A 16,677-nucleotide genomic window follows, 5' to 3' on the forward strand; every position below is an offset into this window, starting at 1 on the left:
TGAATGTAACCAAAAACAAACTGCATTACCCACAATTCCGTGCAACGTATAGTTTCAAAACCGGAAGTGTGATGAACGCGCTGCTTGGAACGTAAATAAGTCTGAGCGAGCAGAAAAGGTTGTGCACCGATTCATAACAAGTAAATCAATATAACGACCGGTTCATTTCAGTTTTTTTTTCGATACAGGGCTTCACGTATCGATGTAGCCGTATCTTACACGTTAAAAACGGATACCGATACGTATCGGTTAATCTTTACACCCCTAAGAAGCAGTCACCTGCAGTAAACAAGTAAAGAAGGCCGGTCAGGCTACAGAGAGCTGCTGCCGACCCTTTGTCTCTTGTCAGTGGGCATGTGATGGGCATGTGATGGGCATGTGAGGGGCATGTGATGACCGTATGTGATGGCAGAGAGACAGTGGGCATGTGATGGTCGCCTCATTGACCGTATGGCCGTGGCCTACTGGTTAGCGCTTCAGACTTGTTACCGGAGGGTTGCCGTGGCCTACTGGTTAGCGCTTCAGACTTGTTACCGGAGGGTTGCCGTGGCCTACTGGTTAGCGCTTCAGACTTGTTACCGGAGGGTTGCCGTGGCCTACTGGTTAGCGCTTCAGACTTGTTACCGGAGGGTTGCCGTGGCCTACTGGTTAGCGCTTCAGACTTGTTACCGGAGGGTTGCCGTGGCCTACTGGTTAGCGCTTCAGACTTGTTACCGGAGGGTTGCCGGTTCGAACCCCGACCAGTAGGCCACAGCTGAAGTACCCTTGAGCAAGGCACCTAACCCCTCACTGCTCCCCGAGCGCCGCTGTTGTTGCAGGCAGCTCACTGCGCTGGGATTAGTGTGTGCTTCACCTCACTGTGTGCTGAGTGTGTTTCACTAATTCACGGATTGGGATAAATGCAGAGACCAAATTTCCCTCACGGGATCAAAAGAGTATAGTAATGTAATGTATATGAGGGCAGAGGGAGAGAGAGGCTGTGGTGGTCATGTGGTGGGCATCTGATTGGTCATCTGATTGGTCTTCTGATTGACCGTATAATGTATATGAGGGTAGAGCGAGAGAGCTGGGATCTCACCTGCTTCTCGTACTCCAGAAGCTGCTTGGAGAGCTGTTCTGTTGCCAAGCCCATCTCACTCTGAAAGCACAGACGGGAAACCTGTTTAGTGTACAGTGCTGCTAACAGGGCGTGTGTGTGTGTGTGTGTGTGTGTGTGTGTGTGTGTGTGTGTGTACAGGAGTGCTGCTAACAGGGCGTGTGTGTGTGTACAGGAGTGCTGCTAACAGGGCGTGTGTGTGTGTGTGTACAGGAGTGGTGCTAATAGGGTGTGTGTGTTTGTGTGTGTGTCTTTGAGTGCATGTTTTGTGTGCTTAATGAGGCATTACAAGGTCTGGTAAAACTTAAATTTGCAAAACTTAAAAATGCACAGGTATCTTAAACAGCACAGGTATCTTAAACAGCACATATGTATCAGGTATCTTAAACAACACAGGTATCAGATATCTTAAACAGCACATATGTATCAGGTATCAAACAGCACAGGTATCAGGTATCTTAAACAGCACAGGTATCAGGTATCTTAAACAGCACAGGTATCTTAAACAGCACAGGTATCTAAAACAGCACATGTATCAGGTATCTTAAACAGCACAGGTATCTTAAACAGCACAGGTATCAGGTATCTTAAACAGCACAGGTATCAGGTATCTTAAACAGCACAGGTATCTTAAACAGCACAGGTATCTTAAACAGCACAGGTATGTTGTATCTTAAACAGCACAGGTATCTTAAACAGCACAGGTATCAGGTATCTTAAACAGCACATATGTATCAGGTATCTTAAACAGCACAGGTATCAGGTATCTTAAACAGCACAGGTATCTTAAACAGCACAGGTATCTTAAACAGCACAGGTATGTTGTATCTTAAACAGCACAGGTATCTTAAACAGCACAGGTATCAGGTATCTTAAACAGCACATATGTATCAGGTATCTTACACAGCACATATGTATCAGGTATCTTAAACAGCACTGGCATCTTAAACAGCACAGGTATGCGCAGGGAGCTTGTTGTGCAACTCAATGCATTGCAGTAACACACTGTCAGAATGTTGTTGGTTGCTATACAGTACCTGCATCGTCTGGAGCAGCTTATTGGAGTAGTCTGCTAATAGGGTGTGTGTGTGTGTGTGTGTGTGTGTGTGAGTGTGTGTGTTGTTCTTGCTATACAGTACCTGGGCCCCATACACTCTCTGCATAGTCTGGAGCAGCTTATTGGAGTAGTCTGTGAGGGTCCCTGCATCCTCCTCAAACACACTGAGAAGGGAGCGAGTCTAAGGGACACAAAGCCAGAACCAACTCAGAACCAGAACAGAGAACAACAGCTAACAGATATGGACACATCATTTAGAACAGCTAACCTAGAACAGCTAACAGATATGGACACATCATTTAGAACAGCTAACAGATATGGACACATAATTTAGAACAGCTAACCTAGAACAGCTAACAGATATGGACACATCATTTAGAACAGCTAACCTAGAACAGCTAACAGATATGGACACATCATTTAGAACAGCTAACTTAGAACAGCTAACAGATATGGACACATCATTTAGAACAGCTAACCTAGAACAGCTAACAGATATGGACACATCATTTAGAACAGCTGACACATCATTTAGAACAGCTAACCTAGAACAGCTAACAGATATGGACACATCATTTAGAACAGCTAACTTAGAACAGCTAACAGATATGGACACATCATTTAGAACAGCTAACCTAGAACAGCTAACAGATATGGACACATCATTTAGAACAGCTAACTTAGAACAGCTAACAGATATGGACACATCATTTAGAACAGCTAACAGATATGGACACATCATTTAGAACAGCTAACTTAGAACAGCTAACAGATATGGACACATCATTTAGAACAGCTAACTTAGAACCGCTAACAGATATGGACACATCATTTAGATCAGCTAACCAATATGGACACATCATTTAGAACACACAAACCCTACAGGTAATAATGATACATAACCGGTTCTATGTGTTTTGATTGGATGAAGATGACAATTTGCCTACTGATGATTATGAAGTTCTCCAGAGAATTAAATGCTGCCTAATATCAATGTCTCAGAGCAACATACTCAGGATCGTTGCCCAGCAACACATCAATGTCTCAGCGCAACATACTCAGGATCGTTGCCCAGCAACACATCAATGTCTTAGAGCAACATACTCAGGATCGTTGCCCAGGAACACATCAATGTCTCAGAGCAACATACTCAGGATCGTTGCCCAGCAACACATCAACGTCTCAGAGTAACATACTCAGGATCATTGCCCAGCAACATTACTATTATCAATGTCTCGGCGCAACATCCTCAGGATCATTGCACAGCAACATTACTAATATTAATGTCTCAGCGCAACATACTCAGGATCATTGCCCAGCAACATTTCTAATATTAATGTCTCAGCGCAACATACTCAGGATCGTTGCCCAGCAACATTACTAAAAAAGTTGCCTTGTGTATTATCTGCGCTCAACAAATACCACCAGACATTGTCAGGCCTTATAATATCATTCACATCCATTTCAACGCAAAACTTTCTCTGATGAGAGAGAAACAATAGCCAGTGACATTCAACAAAGGCAACGTGCACTAAACCATGGCCTCAGGTCAGTTGTGTTTAAGGAACACAGTTTCATGTAATGGTATCACACAAGGACAGGGCTTTACAATACTGTTTGTTCGCCTGTAGCGCACCAATTGATCCAGGGCCGCCACTGAGCAAGGGCGTGTCTATGGGGCGGCTGGTGGAGGCAGTGTCTCCCCAGAGAAATGTATTAAGTTTAATATAAACTTAATATGAATTAATATAAACTTAATATGAATTAAGTCTACTAGTGTAATGTCTATGATTTCCACTGATGTGGTGGGGGGCTCCCAAATCAAATCAAGAAAGTATCAACATTCTTGACTTATTATTACTTATTATATAAACAATTGTGACACTAAAATTCTTATCATGTATTTTTCATTGGCCATGGCTCCTGACTGATGCATGAGATAGATAGATAGATAGATAGATAGATAGATAGATAGATAGATAGATAGATAGATAGATATTGTATGGGGGAGCGAAATTGAGCGGTGCGGCCTGACGTGAATTTAAGCGGAGGAGCGGCCGAGTGAACAGCCTGAGCGAAGAGCGGGATATTCGCACCGCTCAGCCCCGCTCACTAGCTCTACTATGATGCAATGCAACTTAAACCATCAAACCATCCAGCTACCTACATAATATTAACCACAAACAGCAGACCAAGTGTAGATTTAGGGTGCTTGTATAGTAGCGGGCTTTGCTCTGAGTGAGTAGCCTATAGTATCTCAAGGTTATGTATTGAAATAATAATGTAGGCCACTAGCACAGTTATTCGGCATCCACTGACGTCTGCCCAGAGTCAGCATGTTATGGCCTCCTTACACCAAACAACTTTGACAAGATTTGGGAAAGATTCTTCAAAGACTGGAGTCTTTTGAGTAAAGCTTGAATGGGGGGCATTAGTTAAAAGACTACAATCTTTTAAGAATCTTTCCCAAATCTTGTCAAAGTTGTTTGGTGTAAGGTGGCCATTAGTGTTTCTGTGCAAGTTCCAAGTCACAAGACACTTCTGACTCAGAGCTGGAGCATACAACGGTAGCCTACTACGCAAGGGCATTTGAAGCTGTGATACTATGCATGATTGTTGTCGTTGTCATAATTAGATAAACTATGACGTTAACATAGTGTCAGCTAATTACAGAAATTACATTAAAATAGGTTTCTACTGTTGTGCGTGTTTGGGTTGGTTCAAAACAACAGGTGACACGAAGTTGTCTTTTAAACTTAAAGGCAGTTTGGAGACACTAAATAGGTTAGACATGTTATTATAGCAATTCCAGCTCTATGTAGCCAACGCCAGCCAGCCTATCCGACAGCTGCCACATAGGCTTCACCGTCCGCAGCCTAACTCAATGGATTCCAATAGATCCCACCCACTTATTTGTGATGCAGGGCCTTGGATTCTGATTACAATTAGGAATACAGCCTGTAAAACAATGCTGACAGTAGGCTACTACACCAGCCCAAGATTCGGATGGGCCTACTATATAAATTAGCCTATATAGGCTAGCCTATCATCAGGTTATCATCGCCGATTCAAAAGGGCCCTGCATTCATTCGTAAACATAGTGTGTCTGTTCTCATCCTGACATCATTGGCCCAGACTAGAAAATCTGCTCCATGGGCACGGTGGATAAAGGAGAGGGTGTAGCTAGTCATTCTGTATCGTGATATATGGTAGCCTATATTTGAACACTTTTATTGCAGGCACCCTGTTATTGTAGAACTGTAAGCTATGTTTACATTAATGTTACAACAAAATCAGAAATACATTTGCATTCTTGACGTTAGGCTACTCCTGGACCATAGGCTACCCTACGGAGCGCATAGATTTAAAGGTTGCTAAAAATCTACGAGGAATGAAGCAATCGGTTCTTCAAATTATAATAAGAGCGGATGTATGTTATTTACCTGTGGACTGTCCTGTAAGGCTTCTTCCAGAAGTAATTTGTGAACGGCCGGCATCTTGCTAATCGGGGAGATCGTAGCCTTCTTCAATAATTCAGGACAGGAACTCTGTTTCCCAGAGAGCACTTGGGTTACTGTTCCTGCTGACACGTATTTCCAGGCGGAGTTTTCTGCGTCACCACTCATCACAAAGCCTAGTCAAATATAATATAATAGGCCTATATATTAACTACAAAACCATAAAAATAATTCAGCATGATCAGTATCTAACAAAATCCGCAGTTTTCTCCCTCATAATTAATAGGCTGTAGTAGCCTATAATATAATATAGCCTAATATAGGCCTAATATAATATAATATAATATAATATAATATAATATAATACAAATTGTGGGCGATTTACGTTTTATAGATGAGTTGCATGCGTGCAGACAAAAGCCGTGGGTAGAAGCAGGAGCAGCTGTCCTTTTTGTTAGTCTATAGTGCCCCCTTCTGTTGAAACAGTCAAAAATACGTTTTTTGTATATAATTGTTGACAATGTTTTAGTCCATATCGAGGGTGGAATACCAAGTGTAAAATCGGCATTTTATAATGGAAAAATTGATCTAGGCCTAGATGTGATATTCTGTATTTATTTTTACAACCTGATACTTGTAAAATGAAAAAGGAAACAAGGGGTCAATTTAAGGCTATTTCTAAGCCAAGGTTAGGCTACTTTACTGACTGCATGTCTGTTAAACGAATTTAAAACCATTAGCTAGCTGAGCTAGAAACGTCAAAGAATGTGCCACACCCCCATTAATGCTTCTGCTTCACGGAGTGAAGTTCTCAGTCCTGCAGCTACATTTGACATGGACACAAAGCATCAGACACTCACAAATCAACATTCTTGTAGGCTAATTGCTCAAGAGTAGCCTACCTACACCAGCAGTCTCACACAATGGTATTGTGTGTGATGAGCACCAATGACAATGAAGTAACTAGCTAGACCCTTTCATGGATCACCATATGAGCTGATTAGAATGTCTCACACATAGGCATCAAGATTGTTATTGTGTGATGCTTGAAGTGTAGGAGGTTTTTATTCAGTCCTGGAGTGGTGTGAATGAATGGGAAGGTATTTTCATGTTTAGTCTCTTTAATCCTGACCCTGAATGACATTTTTTTTTTGTCTGTGAATAATTGCTGAAAACGCTGTTTTACTTCAGACCAAGCAGGCCCCTTTTGAATTTGCAGTAGATTAAAACAGAAAGTAGAAGCTTATTAAGACATAAGGTCATAATCCTTATTCTTCAAATCTGTACGCATTCATGCTTTCTTGGTCAGGCAGAACTGTTTCATTGACATCATTTTGCAACTAAACCTTTCAATAGGAAGGGTGATGCACACATCAAATGTGCAAAAATCAGTAATTGGAGTCTTATGTTTGACAAGGGTTCTCTATAAGCAACATTGATTATGGCATGTAATGTCGTACACAGACAGCCTTGTAGCCTATTTTGCTTAGGCCTCATTTTTAACGACAGTACAGTGGGCAGTGCTTCGACTTGGCCAGCTTCACTCACGGTCCGCGCGTGGGATCACGCGGTATCACGCGACTTTAATTTGTATTTTTCCAGTGAGACGCTGCAACAACCCAATATATATGGCTCAAGTGAGCAGGGTGTCTCGTAAAAAGAAATGGAGCCTGGAAAACCCTACTTCACTACAGACTTTAGCAGACTGGTTTAGAAATAATGTAATAGCCAGAAATATGCCTGCCCTGCCCTAATAAAGAAATATTTGGTTAACTGCGAGTGAATCCCATTTGCAGCCGTAGAAGAAACGCAGGACAAATTAAACATTCTGGTTTTTTCTCCGAGTGCAACGATGATAGACAGACATCATTTGGACAAAATATAGAGCATATTAACCTCCGTTGCTCAGCCAAATGCCTTCCTGTTACAGGCGATAAATGATTTTTGATGGTCACAAGTTTACTTCATCGGTTTATTTTTAATTTTTTGATTATTAGAGAGTGTTTTTCATTTAAAGGTTTGACTTCGTGCTTATTCAGTAGAGCATTTAGTGCTCTCCCCAATCCCAGACGTTCACATTGCATGTTTGTTTGTAATGGATGCAACCGCAGATAGGCTATGCGTTTGACGGCAATGAGTTGTTGAACCAAGACATATAGCCCAGCAGCAATCTAGGGACTGTTCGTTATTTATTGAAGGGGCCACCGGAGGAATTTTGAGTGCTTCAGTCAAAAGTTGCATGACCCTCTCTTGCCTGCTAGAAATTTTTCAATGACCCTCCGACAGAATTGTTAAAAAAAGACATGACCCTCCCCTGCCAATTGTCGCTGTCTTCCGCCCGCGCCACAGCCACACACTGTGATAACGTTCATAAATCAATCTTTCCCGTGAGCTTGCATGCTACCAGTCCTTCCTTTTCAAATGTGTTGCGCCTGTTTGCACAATTTCACAAATAATCATATGTGATTAATAATATGACAAATAATCCCTGTTCACAGGGGCCGAAACAATGCATGCCAACTTTTTCCGTATTTATCACATATTTTAATATTCTCATAACAGCCCTGCCATCGGGCCTGTCTCTGTGTTGCCCTGTTGCTACCCCTTGCCCTTCCAACGAAACAGATGTCTTCAAATCATCGTTTTCCTTGCTTGAAGGCGAACTTAGAGTGATGTTAACCTGTTGAGGAGTGAATTCTTTAAGACAATGCCGTTCCCCAGAGAGTGAATTATTTTCCTGGCTCCTTCTAGAATTCTACGTGAACTTTTTTGAAAACATTCAAATCACATATTTGTGATCGTACTCCCAGGGGCCCAGCTGCATCTGATCACATATTTGTGACCGTAGGCTACTCCTCAACAGGTTAACCTATTTAAGTTTAACGGCGTGATTGTCGTGAGAGCACGATTCATTGGCGCTTGCATGTTCGGCCTTATGTCTACGTGCGCACCTGAGACTACTCAGCTACAAGAGAAAGAATTTCCCCTGTTTGTATGTTCACTGCAAGTTGGCCTACCATAACTTACCAAGTCTGCACTGTAGACCCTAACTGGCTATTTATATTTTTCTATGAAATAAGCAAATGTATTTGTTCAACTTTATGAAGCAGAATTACGCATAGGCTACTTGGAACATAATACATTTGACAAAGGACAGATGTATGTTGCTAGTGACAAAATATTAACTTTCAGTGTTTTACGATGTCTTTGTCATGGGGAAGTGTTTTTCCCCATGCATTTATTCTAGGCTACTGTCAGTGACTGCCGTGAGAGAAGCGGGTTCTGTGTTTCGTTCATGTCAGTGACTGACGCGAGAGAAGCGGGGTCTGTGTTGTGTTCCGTTGCGTTAATTTATTTTCATTGGGCATACCGTGCCGTGCCGTCCACAGCTCTTCAGTTCTGACAAAGCCAAAATTACTCCTTTTGAAACAATGAGTGCAGGAAGCGCGTTTGTATGGTTATATTGCTTGACGGGGGGGATCCCAAGCAGCTTTCAGCCATAAGGCTACTTTGAGAACATTTAAATTCACCCGACACTAATATTCAAAATGTTGAAAACTATTTCGGCATAGCCTATAAAGCAGTTTAATTAAATGGAATGTTAGTTGTAAACAAACGAGCTACTTGGTGAGGCTTGGCCTCACAGATGTGCTCGTGCCTTAGATGGCAGGAAAAATCTTCACGATAGGCCTATTAACTGACCACCCGATTCACGTTGGCTGGGGGGAAGGGGGGCCATCAGACATTTGTGTCCATCCGGCCCTGCCCCCAACACATCACACCTTCCCACCTCTGACAGCTTAAAAGAAGTCAAGAGGACTCCTTACTCACAGACCTATTCACAAACCTGCGGCATTTTGCCGTGTTTTGAAATCCTGCAGCTACAGGAGCTATTTTGCATTGTAGGCATAACTAACATGCAATAACGCCGCCAACAACAACCAAAACTAGGCTAATCATTGTCAACATGTAAATTAAATGTAACATTATCGCATGCGAATCAAATTAAAATGTTCTCTTTTGCAAACGTAGGCATAGTAACAGAATAATTTAATAATGTTACAAAGATACTACATCAATCCGTATGTTTCATAGGCTACTAGGCTATTTGTTTTGCCTTGATTCATTTAGGCTAAGAATTTTAAGGCTAAAAGTAGCTCCTAACTGGCGAATTTAGGAGCAACTCCTAAAAATAATGGGCGTGTCACTCCTAACTTTAGTACTCCTCACTACTTCACAAAAAGTAATTCACGAAGCATTTTAGACCTAAAAGTAGCACCTAAGTCTGGGACAGCTTAAGTCGAAAGGACTCCTAACTCACTAAGACCTATTCATAAACAGCTTTTTTGTGGCATTTTACGTTGCAATGTTTTGAAATGCGTAGCCTGTGCGCAACAGGAGCTTCCAATCGCGAGGGAACAATTTTGCATTCATAAAAGGGATGCAATAACGCCACCCAAACACAACCAAAACTACTCATTGTTAACATGTAAATGAAAAGTAACGTTTCATTGTGAATCAAATTAAAATGTTCTCCTCTTTGCAAACGTAGCCTATGGTGACAGATTAATTTAATAATGTTGCAAAGGTAGGCTACTGCATCAATCCATAGGCCTGTTTCATTAGGCTACTAGGCTATTTGTTTTGCCTTACTCTTTATTCATTTAGGCTAGGCCTTTTTATTCAGTTATTAATCATCTTCCGTCCTTCTCACTACTGGTGTAGCGCACGCATTCTCCGACCTGTCACCTGTCACTCATCATCGGAAGGTAGGTGTTTGGAATTCCCGCATTACAATCGTCAGCCAATCAAGGTGGTCACTTCAGTCAAGCTCGTGCATGAGTAATGACGTCATCCATACCCACGAAGACTCACTCCTAGTTTAGGAGTTGTCTGAAAAGCTTTGTGAATAACTTTTAAGAGAAAACTCCAAGCTAAAATCTTTAAGTGCGATTTAGGAGTAGCCTACTCCTAGTAGTAAGATAAAAGGCTTTGTGAATAGCCTACGGCCCCAGTTATTCATCATCTTCCGTCCTTGTGTAGCGCACGCATTCTGAGACCTGTCACCTGTCACTCATCATCGTAAGGGAGGTGTTTGGAATCATGCCCGCGTTACAATCATCAGCCAATCAAGGTGGTCACGCTTGCCCATTTACCCATATTAATGGTCGAATATCACAACAATGATGATCATGCAGTGTGCGTAGGGTACCAAAAACATCTTGCTCGTAAAAAAGCATCATAACGCACATTCTGGCGGGTCTGTTATTTACTGTAGGCTGCGCAAACCACAGGCCTTTATTTTGGGCAAGCCTGCATTCATTCATTCATTCATTCATTCAACCTTTATTTATTCTCGGAGGGTCATTGAGGGAAGCCCTCATTTTCAATGAAGCCGAGATTACAGAAGCGAAGCAAAGCGCTCCACAAACAAGACAACATTCGAGGCCTTCTGTTGAAGAATTTTATATAAAGCCTGCGCTAACAGTAATCCTCCTGCCCCTGATAGGCCTACCACAGCTGTGGATAGTGTGGAATGTAATAACACACTACAAGTGTCTCAATTGTCCCCCGCTGACCACCTCACACATTTCTCTAGATTTTGCAACGAACTTACATGACACAATGCCATAAAATATGCCAGTTTTAGGACACAGAATAATGTTTGTAATGATACCTGGTAGGCCTACGTTTAACAGTAACAAGTGTAATGAGCTATTCATTGTCGAAGGTGCATGGTGAAGTAAAATTCTTACTTTGGAAAACAAACATTTGCCAATCATCAGAATATTGCAACAGATTCTGTGTTCTGGACTGCAGGTAACTTGTTAAGCCAGTGGTTCTCAAACTTTTATTTCATTCCCCACTTTGATCAAGGGGCATGACTGATGATAGTGGAGATAACGTGTTATCCCAAGGCTTTTGCAAGTCAGCATCTTCGACGGTATTAAAAATATAAGTTTTCAATGTCCCAAACGGAGAGCCATACTTTATTGTTTTTAATGATCTCTGTGCTACTCACAGAAATGTAGGCATGGGGACATGATGAAGTAGGCTATCCAACTGTCGTGTGTTAAATTATTGTGATTACGAGCCAGTGGTTTTCAAACATGCGTGACTCGGACATCTAACTAAATGCAACAGGCATATCGTCCTCGCATTCGCAAAATGAGGACCAGTGTTTTGTCAAATTGCAAATAGCTATTCGTTTTAACGATTTTTTATGATAGTATGAAGTGCTTTTTGTATAGGCTACTATCTTAATCTTAGAATATGGGGAGGGAAGTGGCGCGTCTGCAGTCAGCCAAATAATGTAATTCTGCGGCATAAAGCAGATGTAGGCCTATTTGTTTATTGTACAGGAAAAAAAAATGACATGTCAAGCAGTCAATTGACTACATTGCAGTCAAGAAGTAGGGCAAATTAAGACACTGTTTTGATTTGCGTAGTTGCGTTACCCCCAACACTGACAATAACATAGACAGCAAATTAACCCTCATAGGGTGTTCGTTTTTTTGTTACACAGGAGGTGCTGCTGGGTCTGGTGGACCCATTGCATTTTAGGCCTTTTAATTCAACATAATCAAACTTTAAAAAAAAAAAAATACTTACTAGATGGTTACTTCATCCCAATTGCAAGTAATATAAACAACACATATGTTAAATGTGTTGCCTTTACCTTTGTTAAATCACAATTATGAATAGAAGTGCCACTCGTTTTTGTTTATTTTTGTATTCAAATATAACAAAATAAGGAAATGCATCATAAAACAGGCATAACTGGAAAATAATCAACAATTGTACAAATGAAGCAAGTTTTATTTATTTGAATTTCATTAGAAATTGAACATACTCAATAACATCTGTCTGAACAACACATTGAAGCCATTGAACACAGCAATTTTATACCAGACTATACCACACATGAGGGGCAGAGTCTCACTGTGTGTGTATTGCATATGTATTTTTTGATAGGGGATGGCATGAAAAGGTAAAAAGAAGAATTGATGTCTTGTGCATGAGTTACATGCACAAGACATCGAGCATGTACAGTAGGTCCTGGTAGCATCCAAATCACATTGGCAGCCATGCAGGGGGGTTCATTTCTTGATCAGGAAGACCATTCAATTCTACCATTTTTTGACATCCATATGTTGTCATTTGCAAGCTGCTGACAGTCGAGTCCAATGTCTGGCTGCTCAATGGCTGGTTCTATGGCTGGCTGCTCAACGGCTGGTCCTGCAGCTTGCTGCTCATCGGCTGGTCCTGGGGCTGGCTGCTGGCGGGCTGGTCCTGAGGTTCGCTTGCGTTTCAGAGCTGGCTGACAGGCTGGTCCTATGGCTGGCTGCTCACGGTCTGGTCCTGAGGCCTGTTTGCGTTTTGAAGCTGATTGACGAGCTGGTCCTGTGGCTTGCTGCTTATTGGCCGGTCCTGGGGCTGGCTGCTGGTGGGCTGGTCCTGAGGTTCGCTTGCGTTTCGATGTAGGCTGACGGGCTAGTCCTAAGGCTCACGGGTTGGTCCTGGGGCTGGCTGCTTGCGGGCTGGTCCTGGCTGCTCACAGGTTGGTCCTGGTCCTGGCTGCTTGCGGGCTGGTCTTGGCTGATCACGGGCTGGTCCTGGCTGCTTGTGGGCTGGTCCTGGTCCTGGCTGCTTGCAGGCTGCTTCTCGGCTGGTCCCGGCTGCTCACGGGCTGGTCCTGGGGCTAGCTGCTTGCACGGCTGGTCCTGGGACTGGCTGCTTGCACGGCTGGTCCTGGGGCTGGCTGCTTGCAGGCTGGTCCTGGCTGCTCACGGGATGGTCCTGGGGCTAGCTGCTTGCACGGCTGGTCCTGGTCCTGGCTGCTTGCGGGCTGGTCCCGGCTGCTCACAGGCTGGTCCTGGCTGCTTGCGGGCTGGTCCTGGCTGCTCACTGGATGATCCTGGGGCTGGCTGCTTGCAGGCTTGTCCTGGCTGCTGAAGGGCTAGTCCTGAGGCTCTTTTACATTTCGGAGCTGGCTGATGCTTATCCTCCACTTCAAACTCAGTGTCGGACTCTAATTTTTCAGAAATGTTATCCTCACTTTCTGAAACTATTTGCTCTGCATCACCATCAAAACCCTCTGACACACTGACACACACACACACACAGGACCTATGATTTCCACACTTTAACTAGTTCCGGGTCCAGTGGACCCGAACATCCTGTGTGTAATATAAATGTGAAGGGGGGGTATTGAAAATGTTTTCTGATTTATGTTCCTCACAGAAAATGAGCCAAGGCCAATGAATCTTAGTTTTAAAAAATAATTATTTGTATCATTTTTATTAAGCTAAAAACTGAAAACGGGTCCCACAGACCCGAACACCTTATAAGGGTTAAGATATTTTTTCGTTTTGTGGAGCAGCACCGGTAGCCTAGGCTATCAAAAGCAGATTTAGATTTTCGCTACCACCGTGTAGTCAAGCCTTAAGCCATACCCAAGTAGTCTTAATCGAGGTAATGTTTAATTACGATTTATTTTGTTATTGAATTCATAGGCTGGGATTCCTCTCGGTAACAATTACGTTTAAAGGTAACCTAGCCTCCTGCTTTTTCAGAAGGGGCGGCAGTCAGGCTACTGACAGAGCGATGTACAGTGGCAGAGCGACGCACAGTGGCTGAAAGTGGTACTAAAGCTTCACGCAGCTTCACGCCTCGTAATGCGCGAATGAAGTGGCCATTTGAAAGCGATGCCCACTGTAGGTTGTGAGTGTATGTTGACAAAAAATAACCATACAATTAAAATAGTCAACTTAAAACTTTGCTATAAAATATTATTAATTTATAGCACAAAACCATAACCAGTAGGCCTACCAGAACCTCGCATATTAGTGTCATGATTTGTGTGCGTCTATTTGGCAAGGCCACTAGCTGTCATGGATGCGTTGTTGCTAAAGGAAGGCAGGTGTCAAAAGTTAAAAAATAAATGGAGATGGGCAGCTGTTGGAAACGGGGGAGAACTAACAAGCCATGGTGTAAAGAAATTACAGTGCCAGGGGTTTGCTTTTGCGCGGTTCGCTGCAAGAAAATTGTTTATGGATGCAATAGGAAAAGGTTTTAGCACGCCACCAATCAGAAGACCGCCATAAGGTTAACGTTCGTGCACTTCAGGACATCTTCCCTACCTGGTGCAACTAGCCACCACGACAGAGGTAGGCTACGTTTATCTATGGCTGACCGCTTTTACGTTTAGAAAGTAGGCTACGCATGTTCTTTAATAGCGCAACACAACCTGTCCCTCACCATATCGCAACCTCTTGTCAACCTTATACAATCTGTTGCTGAAGACAAAAGCGCCGATTGTCGTTATCAAATGCGCAGACCTCCTGCATGAGCACACACAGTATTGCTGCTCATTGGAAAACTGAGTTGTCTGTAAAACTCAAAATTACCATGTTTTCATTAAATGCGGATGAGGCAACAAATGGAAATATGAACAATATCTAGAATGTTCTGATTCGTTACTTTGATGAGGAAATGGGAAGTCTTGCAAACTTGATTTTATAGATTTTACTTGGTGTTGAATTGCATATTAACAAGAAAAAAATCTCCCCTTTAAACACTTTTGGCCTTAAGTAATTAAATAAGAGTGTGTTAAAGCCTTTCTACAATATTGCTGCAGTAGAAAAGAACAGCAATGGCTAATCAGCAATGGTCAGGGATGGTACTAAGATATATTTTTGTTCATCGGGAAAACTCAATCTCAATCAAGAACACTCTCAATTCGCCTTATTCACATGGCGGCCATTGGCGGCTAAAACGAGGCTACAGGGTACACAAACCATATGATTGTTATGTTCTATGCATTCACCTGTAGGTGGCATTAATTATATAGTAAGTGTACCCTGTAGCCTCGTTTTGGTTTAAACAATGGCCGCCGTGTGAATAAGGCGAATACTCCCTTTACTTTGCTGTTTGCATCTTTTTGTACATTAAAAACCAATAGGTCGCGACCGCAAAAGGGGTGCTATCTCTATAGGTAGATATGAACAACGTATGACTTATGGATTATGGTATGACTTTTTTTCACTTTAATCCCTGAGACTGTACTATACTGTACTATACTGTACTATACTATACTTATATTCTACTGTGGGACAACTCTCTCTACTGTGCCTTTGAGTGGGTTATTGCATTTATGGTGTTTTGTAGAGCTAACTTGATATTATTAATGTAAAGGGAAAGAACACCACAATGTAAAGGACAGGTATAGCTGTTCCCACATGCCTCTATGCATAATGTTTGTTAAGAAGATTAGCATGTAAAAACATCTTTAAGAAGATTAGCATGTAAAAACATCTTTTTACAGCATATAGCTGCCAAATACTAAATTAAATACATAAGTTCCTTTTATCAAGTTCCCTTTATCAGGACTAACGGTGCTGTTGTTGGGGCCTTCTGGCTGATGGCTTTTATCAGGACTAACGGTGCTGTTGTTGGGGCCTGCTGGCTGATGGCTTTTATCAGGACTAACGGTGCTGTTGTTGGGGCCTTCTGGCTGATGGCTTTTATCAGGACTAACGGTGCTGTTGTTGGGGCCTTCTGGCTGATGGCTTTTATCAGGACTAACGGTGCTGTTGTTGGGGCCTTCTGGCTGATGGCTTTTATTAGGACTAACGGTGATGTTGTTGGGGCCTGCTGGCTAATGGCTGTTTGCTCGCTCACTGTTTTTAGACAGAAACTAATGTAATGCAATGTGTCTCACTGAACCAAAACCTTTCAATTCCTCTCAATATGTGAGCAGACAGGTGTTCTTCACACATTAATATACACGAACACATGAATACATGAACACATAAATACATGAATACGATACATGTTGCCTTGGCACTGGGCTACTGAATGAATTAAAATGTCAGTACTGGATAAGGTGGATTTATTTTTATCCTTCACCATATCACAGTTATCACAACTCATCCACACATACAACAAAAGCTTAAACAATAGAGGCTAATGTGTTTATGTTTTTCTTAAAGATAACTTTCTGTCAGCATGCTGGATTTCACTCACTCACTCACTATTTTTCTGAAGAGATAACACTGTGTCCC

At 42.3% G+C, this 16,677-nt stretch overlaps 1 protein-coding gene across 2 annotated transcripts in view; it reads right to left on the reverse strand.

Annotated features, from left to right (window-relative positions):
* appl2 (adaptor protein, phosphotyrosine interaction, PH domain and leucine zipper containing 2) overlaps positions 1 to 5,698 on the reverse strand; it is a 43,578-nt gene extending 37,880 nt beyond the window's left edge. For both annotated transcript variants that reach the window (XM_076272276.1, XM_076272268.1), the window contains exons 1-3: positions 5,597 to 5,698; positions 2,236 to 2,334; positions 1,079 to 1,138 (exon numbers count right to left, since the gene is read on the reverse strand). In XM_076272276.1, coding sequence (XP_076128391.1) covers positions 1,079 to 1,138; positions 2,236 to 2,334; positions 5,597 to 5,650 — 213 coding nt within the window. In that variant the 5' untranslated portion in view covers positions 5,651 to 5,698. The remainder of the gene's footprint in view (positions 1 to 1,078; positions 1,139 to 2,235; positions 2,335 to 5,596) is intronic.
* Between the last annotated feature and the right edge of the window lie 10,979 nt (positions 5,699 to 16,677).

This window comes from Alosa pseudoharengus, unplaced genomic scaffold (assembly GCF_046254945.1).
Source record: "Alosa pseudoharengus isolate Yale_2024_CS ecotype anadromous, Long Island Sound unplaced genomic scaffold, YU_APseudo_1.1 YU_APseudo_1.1_scf_10, whole genome shotgun sequence".
NCBI lineage: Eukaryota > Metazoa > Chordata > Actinopteri > Clupeiformes > Clupeidae > Alosa > Alosa pseudoharengus.